Source organism: Apostichopus japonicus, chromosome 19, assembly GCF_037975245.1.
Source record: "Apostichopus japonicus isolate 1M-3 chromosome 19, ASM3797524v1, whole genome shotgun sequence".
NCBI classification, from domain to species: domain Eukaryota; kingdom Metazoa; phylum Echinodermata; class Holothuroidea; order Aspidochirotida; family Stichopodidae; genus Apostichopus; species Apostichopus japonicus.
Window position 1 is genome coordinate 1086631 of NC_092579.1, and position 9677 is coordinate 1096307.

The window sequence follows — 9677 nt, forward strand, 5'->3', positions numbered from 1 at the left end:
TCAAGTGGTTAAAAGAAAATGACAGAAATTGTCCTACAGTTCCAAAAAAAAAATTGTCATCCATATAGTAGGGAAATTTAACTATTATGAGAGACCAGATTTTGAATTGTAATTCATGTTTTATGTGTCATCGCTTCTATGAATGTTCATGTATTTAAAGGGATAGTCCAACATAAGAAAATGTGACATTGGATGCTTGGAAAAGTCAACTAATCTACACTGCTGGTTCAATACCTAGTTTTTAGTAAGTATGTATTGCTTTTACCAAACTTAACTGCTGTCAGGTAAACCCTTAATTTAGACAGAGGGAGTGGGTATAGTATCTGATGTCATCATGAAACATCTTCCCAAAAAACAATATATTCTGTTATCAATGTAAGTAATTTTTTTCCCGTTAAATAGTTTGCCTCAGTGGCAATATATATTCTGAATTGAAACGATGGCCAAATGTCACTTTTGTGTATGAAAAATTGCTATCTTGTGTTTATACGATTTGAAAATAATTTTAAAATATGAAGTTTTTTTCATAATACTTTTGCACGTGTGAACTGGTCTATACATTAGATACATATTTGTTATGAAAATGTATCAATTGAGATATCAATATCTTCAAATTCCCTGCACTCTTTTGTGTTAATTAACTTAGTATCGAGAAAAGAAAACAATAGCCGAGAGTCTGTGATGTTTGCACGTTTCGACGAATTTCGTGTATTTGACGAAGAACGGATCTTCAGATATGTCATTTAGCTCAAACACAGTTTATTTTGAAATTAATTCAGTCTGCCAAGTTTAACACTACGTTTTGTGTTGAGTCTGGGCTATAAATTAATATTGTTCTAGCCACCGTAATATTGTAATGCTTATTATTACAATCATAACTATTACAAACATTTCTGATACAATCACACATAATTACAGACCTCACGATTACAATAGGTTACTTTTTATCATTAACAATGATTAATATTACAAGCCTACTGTTAAAGAGTTTAAATATTACAATCTTGCATACAGGGCATACAGTTATACTACTTAGTGTTGCATGGCTCACTATTGCAACACTTAGTGTTCACATATTTCAGTGTTACATGGCTCACGATTGCAACACTTAGTGTTTACAGAGATCAGTGTTACGTGGCTCACTATTGCAACACTTAGTGTTTACAGAGTTCAGTGTTACATGGCTCACTATTGCAACACTTAGTGTTTATAGAGATCAGTGTTACGTGGCTCACTGTTGCAACACTTAGTGTTTACATAGTTCGGTGTTACTGGGCTCACTATTGCAACACTTAGTGTTTACAGTGTTCAGTGTTACGTGGCTCACTATTGCAACACGTAGTGTTTACATAGTTCGGTGTTACATGGCTCACTGTTGCAACACTTAGTGTTTACAGAGATCAGTGTTACGTGGCTCACTATTGCAACACTTAGTGTTTACAGAGTTCAGTGTTACATGGCTCACTATTGCAACACTTAGTGTTTACAGAGATCAGTGTTACGTGGATCACTATTGCAACACTTAGTGTTTACATAGTTCAGTGGTGCATGGTCAACTATTGCAACACTTAATGTTTACAGAGTTCAGTGTTGCATGGTTCACTTTTGCAACACTTGGTGTTTACAGAGTTCAGTGTTACATGGATCACTATTGCAACACTTATTGTTCACATAGTTCAGTGTTGCATGGCATAATTATTGCAATACTTAGTTTTTACAGAGTTCAGTGTTACATGGTATAATTATTTGCAACACTTAATGTTTACAGAGTTCAGTGTAACATGGCTCACTATTTGAACACTTATTGTTCACATAGTTCAGTGTTGTATGGCATAATTAATGCAACACTTAGTGCTTACAGAGTTCAGTGTTACGAGGCTCACTATTGCAACACTTATTGTTCACATAGTTCAGTGTTGCATGGCATAATTATTGCAATACTTAGTTTTTACAGAGTTCAGTGTTACATGGTATAATTATTGCAACACTTAATGTTTACAGAGTTCAGTGTAACATGGCTCACTATTTGAACACTTATTGTTCACATAGTTCAGTGTTGCATGGCATAATTATTGCAACACTAAGTGCTTACAGAGTTCAGTGTTACATGGATCACTATTGCAACACTTATTGTTCACATAGTTCAGTGTTGCATGGCATAATTATTGCAATACTTAGTTTTTACAGAGTTCAGTGTTACATGGTATAATTATTTGCAACACTTAATGTTTACAGAGTTCAGTGTAACATGGCTCACTATTTGAACACTTATTGTTCACATAGTTCAGTGTTGTATGGCATAATTATTGCAACACTTAGTGCTTACAGAGTTTAGTGTTACGTGGCTCACTATTGCAACACTTAGTGTTTATAGAGACCATTGTTACAGGGCTCACTATTGCAACACTTTGTGTTTACAGAGTTCAGTGTTACATTGCTCATTATTGAAACACTTAGTGTTTACAGAGTTCAGTGTTATATATTTATTGAAGTATACTTACCACCACAGTTTATACTGTTATCAGCAGCGGTATCCCTAAAGTAAACTCAAAATGTTACTTTCATCAGGTCCGGCGACGATTGCTTCAGTTGCCCCGCGAACGTCACTCGTTAGTAATTGCGTTTAGGTAGAGTTATTACAGTTTATAAAACAATGGTTGGAAGTCCACAATTAGGCTTAGACTTGGTCAAGACTAAAATTAGGCATACATACTAAAAACGTATGTCAACATAGCGGAACAATCAAATCCGGGACAAATAATTTTTTTTATTGTACCATTCTATGGAAGAGCCCCCCACCCTCCCTCCCCTCCCCTTGATGAAACATGTTGCTGAGCTGACTTGGTAAAGCGCGATGATCCTTTATGGGGGACAACAGGATCGCTTGATGTTACTACGAACCTGTGAAACAATATGACAATGAGGAAAATGTTCTCCCTATAGTCATGTACAAGGTAGTCACATACTGTCATTAAATACTTTAACAGTGACATGTTGGCCTTTGCAAGATTCTGTTTAGTTAAGCATTCTTAGCAACTAAGTTTTCATACCGTACGTAGTTGCGTAACACAAAGTTCGTATCAATATATTCTCTTGCATCTGGTCAACTTTTGATGCAACGAGACGGATAGCAACGCCATTAAAATCCAAATGTTATTTTGTTATCTAAGCACGCATCTAGTTACAAGCCGCAGCGCAATGTAAATGATTCTCTTATAAGATTATATTATAGGCGAGAAAATTCGTTACAGCCAAGCAAGAAGGTTTGCCTTTTTTTTTGATGGGTGGGGGGGTCTTCTTTTGTCTATTTTCTCTAAGGCATACGGTTAAATGTTATTCTTGAATCAAATATGCTCCAATCACATTTACCATTATGACTTGCAGATTTGTGTACAGTGCATGAATGAGGTCAGGGAGCTTTCTCCGGAAGCTATTGTTAAAATAAATGAATTCGATTTTATAATTTATAGATTACACCTTTATACCGTTTAGAGATTATTCTTAATTTCCCTCTTGTTTATAATTTACTTTACTTTTGTTTTATTCCTTTTCCTTCCCCTTTTTCTCTCTTTAAGTGTTTCTATGTTTTAATGGAAAGGCTTAGGTGTTCTAATTTCACATACAAGAGAGTAAATATTACAAAATTGAGCTTTAAACATTCAGTTTTAAATGATATTTAACCCTGCGGCTTTTAATAAAGTGGGAATAACAAGGCTTACAGGTGGGAATCTTAAATTGTAATTCATCTCTGTAGCATAACTGACGCTGTTTTTTCTATATGAGTTAGAATATGTTTTTATTTCACTCTTTATAGAGCGGGTGGGGTTGGTGTGGGAGACAGAGGCCAAGTTATTTGCCGATAAGAGGGTTACCATTTGTATATAAGGAATGTATGGCGTTGGTACAAAGAACTCTAGTACTCTGGAACAAATTAAAGGAATGTCGAAATATATATATATCTGTAATGGCAATTTAATAATTGCATTATTGTCCTCTCTTCAATATAACAAGCAAATTCACTATTTGACAGTTAGTAGTATATAAAAAAATATGGAAAAATATCTGACATCTTGTTGACTTTTGACCTCAAATTTCACCTGATTTTACCAGACATTTCAGTACACAAACATATTTAAAATGATGAAAATGATAGCTTCCATTTTGTATCAAAGGCCCTTTCCAAAATAAAACCTCCCCCACGACTACCGTCCAATAACGCTCCATCTGTTACAAATCCTGGTTACTCCTCAACGATACCACTCAGCGTTTTCCACCAACAAATTAGTTCGTAAATTCACGTGCGAATACGCAGCAGACAAGTTCCTTTAATTATTCTTTATTGAGCGATATATCGTCGGTACGTCATAAGAGTGAACCATAATTAATGACTTATGAATAGATCTCACACCCTATACTGATGAATGGTTGAAAGCCCCCTCACGAAGCCCTCTCTTGGCACTTAACGATTATGAGAGGCCTTCAATCTCAGCCAGACGCATAGCCAAGGGGTGGGTGGGGGGGGGCAGGAGTCAAAACGCCCCCATGACTTGTTCGAAAAAATAATAAAATATTAATAAAAGAAAGAAAGGGAACAAAGGAGACAAGAGAAATTCAGGAAAGAATTTTAATATACCTGTTGCAATGTACACTGAAGTAAAACATTACTAAAATATCCTTAAAAAATGCAATTTTTATCTGGCGCGCTTTGCGCCCACCCATCATACACGTAATTGTCTCATTACAACGTCCTGTAGGGACAACGTGAGTGGAATTATTCATCCATCCTCCCCACCCACAAGTCCCCTGAATCATTCATCAAATTGACCAGCCCTTAGTCCGAAGTAGGCTATTCTTAAAAAAAAAAAACTAAACTGTCAACTTGGGATTTTTGTCTGTCTGTTTAGAACACATCCAATGAGATTTACTTCATTACAATGCCCTCAATTTGTAAATATCCCAGAGCTGGATCCCAGGCCTTCGGGGAGAGACGTCAGCGCCGTTGGGTCAATCCAAACTGAAACCCTCTCACATGAAGAAATCCTGGCTACGCGCCTAATCTCAGCGTCCCCCTCCTCCTAGTGTTGAAAAATCTTCCTAATCTTATATATCGATATCTATGTACAATTCCATGCATTTTACTGAAAATATAATATTAATCCCCACTTAACATGGCATTCTGAGAAAACTCTAAGCTGTTGCAGAAATGCAGGCGTTGCTATTATTAGAAGACCTTTCATCGTATCGACAGGAGACACTTAAAATCTTGTAGCTTCAAGCATATTCTGCAAAAACCTTGCAATTATCGGGAGCCATCAGCTCAAATTTCAGCAAAATAGAAACTTTCCTTCCGTAAAAATGTCATTTATGAAGTACGGGAAACACGATGATAGACTGGGTATTAGCCTCTCCAAATAGCTGACAATTTAAATTTTCTCTTGCATCTCAAAATTTTAGCCATTTGGACTGTACGAAATTGTTCATTTCAGTTGTGCTAACGTTACTAACAGAATGCTACTCCATGCTTTAAATAGAAAAAAAGGCAAATTTTCTTAATTATTATGATAACGAGTAAATATAAATAGTGTGATTTTTATTTACATAAAGTGTAGTTCGACAACTATATTTACAAAATATTTACAAACAACTTGATTTCTCAATTGCACTTATTTACTGATACTTATTGTATCGTTTCAATCTATAAATATCAAACTTAATAAATTCAAACATTTTTTTTATTATCTCAAATCACAACGGTAGAGTTATTTTATAATATTAATAATATGCTTCATCACTGCCATATTTTCTGTCTGGTTCCAACTTTTCTCATCTCAACACCCACTATAAGTGGGATGCAAAATGCAATTCCCTTTTCGCTTTGTTTTCTTCTTCACAATAGACATTATTTTCATTATATATTGACAAGATTTTATTGACTCCCTTATATTATATTAAATATTATTTCATCGACTAAAATATACATTGTGAAGAATCATTTTCTTCCGCTCGTTCCATTGACATTAATATACTTCTCATATTTCAGAACACGAACTGATGAAATAAAAAAACAATGAATACAACAGAAGATATACTAGGAACAGGTGCCGATTATGCATTTTGCTGCATTTTCGCTTTCCGTTCTAGATTTCATTGCGCATGTGCGTAACTATGGTTATTACTTGATCTGCAGTTATTTTCTGTCTCTTTTATACAATATCATATATTTTTATTACAGTGATGTCTGCTATTCTGATCATGTCACCCTCTACACAGTATCATAAATAGTCCTAAAAAGTACCCGGCAATTAAAAGCAATATTTTTGCCACATTAAAAAAGCAAGAAATGTTTCCAAACGCGAAATATTTGTTGATATACAGGACATGTTTGATACAAATGCTTACTATATACTGCTACCGTACAGGGAGAGGGAAAAGGTGGAAAGTTGGCTTGAAAATCTCTCAATAGACCATCCAATGGCGATGGATACCCAGTAATTCCTTTTAAAACAGATGGTTATTTTCTGCAGGTTGAATGTTTTCATATAATTTACTCACCAATTAAGTAACAATCTTAACGATTGCTTAAAGTCGCACCGAGTCCAACTTTGTAAGTCGGAAATTCCCCTGTGTTTTTTTACAACATATCGCTATATTGAAGAGAGAGATGTAGAAAGAGAGAGACCTATTAGCTAGACAGGTATCTTGTTTCTATTATTGCCAGTTTGTATACGATTTGTACCGCGATATCTTCAAACAGTTTCTATAATTGCTAGAGATGTTTTCAACTATTAATTGTTAAAGATAACAAAAGGCGGTGAGATGAATGGTTTGCTCTTTACATAGGCTTTACATTAGCGATGATTGGTGTAACGTATTAAACTCGCTGGTCTCTTATCTCGTATACAGATGAGTTTTCTATTACTCATTTAAGGCAAAAACAAAAAAAAGTAAAGAAAATCGCCAAATTTCAAGATGATTTGGCATAGAGCGATTTAAATAATGAAATAGTTTTTTATCCTGATCAGGCCTTTACTTTTAACGAGGAAACTGTTGCTTCGTATATAGTTTGTCCAATATGTTATTTGATGTGCTTTGGTTATATTTTCTCGAAAATATCCCGAAAACGGCTTTACCGCAGACTCTATATGTCTGTGGCTACAGGTATATGGTAAGTTAAATTTCAAACAGAAACCGACAGTGCAATCCTCGACAAATTTAGCTCAATAATCGTGATGACAGTTTGAGTTATTTTACGTTGTAGCCCGGTCTTCTCGGTCGATGGTGGAGAGAGGTTGTTCAATGCTGTTGAGTGGTATGCCTTCGGTCTCATCCGGAGGAGTCTGATTGGACCTTGAGGCCCACGTGACCGAAGTTGTCTGATGTTTCCCGTTGCTACGGAATGTCCGGATAGAGCACGGTATCATATCAAGGAGGTATCGTCTGAAATTCGCGCCAATCACAAACACTATGAAAGGATTTAATAACGAAACAATGCAGAAAAATATTAATTGAAAATTTTTCAAGTGAGCAAGAACGATTCCGGTGCAAAACGCTTGTTTTCCGGTATAAAATGTAAGGAAGCGAAAAATATAGTGAGGCATCCAACCCACAGCAAAGGCCACAACGAGTGTAATGACCATGGCGGCCAACCGACGGCGACCCCGCTGGGCCCGGCGTCCTGCTGAACTCGATCTCAAAGTATTTTTAAGGCTTTTGTTAGACGTGAGACTACCAAAGAGCGAGACAGCCATGTAGGTGTAAAATATAGCTATCAGAAATAACGGTGTCATATAAATTAATACAAAGCGAGCGATCGTAAAATTGACCATGAAAGGACTCCAGTCCATGACATAGATAAATGTAGGGCTATGAGCTATGCAGACTTTCATAATAGGCAAGGCAGACGCTAACGCCAGGAGCCACACGACCATCAGAGTTGCGATGGCAACGAACCGACGGTTTGGCTGGCTACGGGTAAGTATTTTTGCGCGGGAAATTCGAAATCGTTCGTAACTCATGACAACGAGCGAGAATATTGTTACCGTGGGAAAGAGAGCTTCCGATGCCATGTGAATCCGGCAAACGGTTAGAGATTTGTAAGTATTGTCTTCGAAATAACCAAGCCATTGCGATATTTCTGGAACCAAGATGGCGACACAAACTAGAACGTCGTTAACAGCTAGGTTCCCTATCATGATAACGCTCACATCCCGCCATAAACGTTTCCTAAGGATAATATACAAAATCGTGGCGTTGGTAACCACAGATATCAGCAACATTAAACAGTAAATACATACGTAAGCATTCCGAACGTTTTGCGATGAATTAGCCACTTTTGTACAATTTTCAAAGAAGTCTGATCCGTTGTACTCATAAGACGGATAGCTTTGGAGGTTGCCCAAAATCGATGAAAGTTCACCCAATATTTCATACGAACCCGTAACACTCATTTTGTTGAATCCAATAGCAACATGAAATTGAAAATTATTCGAAAGCAATCAGTAAGATCTCTCTCTGTTCGATAAAACCAAGCAGACGTTTCGGTTTGGTAAAATAAAGGCACCTGGGATGTATCTTTTAATGCGAGATCCTCACATCTCTCGTGATGTCGACCCGTTTAGTGAGAGGACTAGTGACAACTTGTCTCATATTTATAGTCGGTTTGATATGTTCAATCTGCGAGACACGTGATTACAAAAGCCATTACAGCAAGACGACGTGTGTATAAGCTTGTGTTCTCTCTCGTTTTAAAAAAAGTCAGTTTAGAGAGCGACGGAATTGTTCTTGGCCAATCGGAAGCTAGAGATGCGTGATTATTGGCACTCGTGTTAATTTACAGTATATCGCTCATTCAACCACTGAACGCCAACAATTGCCTCGGCATCTCTAAAGCGAAATGCAAATTCATTTAGACAACACGAGTGTTCATCAACATGTTATACATATCTCAGAAGGAAGCATATAGCATAGCAAACAAACAAGTTTTTGGTTCCTATTGGGCCGGGAGGAATAAAGTATTTAGTTATTTATGTCAACACATTTTGTGTGCAGGATGGGTAAGACTTGAGTGGGGCAGTTTTCTGATTCCGACGGAGCAATGGTACAATATAAATGAACAATGTATATTAATAATAGATATTATTTATATTGTAAATATATAGGAACATATGCATCCGGTCTAAAAAATATTTGAAATGTATTGAACCCTGTGTGTAAATAACCATAGGAAGTCGAGTAACATATAAGTGTGCCACGGTGGTAGTTGAAGTATATACCGAGGCGCAATACGTGGTGGTTCTGGTGGTGAACGAACACCCTTTGTTTTGTTTTTTGTTTGCTTTTCTTTAGTCTTTTTTTTATTAAAAATTCATTTGATCAAGAATATGTTTAAGATATTTATAACATTAAAAACTGTTTGTTTTATAGTTTAAGTTTTGGTGTATGCACACTAAGGCGTATTTATTTACTCTACAGAGGGCGTGAGTGGGATATGTATATCAAACTGATAGATATATCAGTATAGAATGGTATAGTATAGCATATATATATATATATATATATATATATATAGCATATATAGCATATATAGCATATATAGCATACATATAGCATATATATAGCATATTTGGTGTAGTATAGCAGAATAGCATATAAGGTATAGAATGATAAATCACTGGGTA

General features: G+C 36.0%; 1 protein-coding gene across 1 annotated transcript; it reads right to left on the reverse strand.

Annotated features, from left to right (window-relative positions):
• Positions 1-4610: 4610 nt before the first annotated feature.
• On the reverse strand, positions 4611-8865 carry LOC139960427 (tachykinin-like peptides receptor 86C). Its single transcript, XM_071958771.1, has one exon. It carries the CDS (start codon positions 8445-8447, stop codon positions 7248-7250), a length of 1200 nt encoding a protein of 399 aa, XP_071814872.1. The 5' UTR covers positions 8448-8865; the 3' UTR covers positions 4611-7247.
• Between the last annotated feature and the right edge of the window lie 812 nt (positions 8866-9677).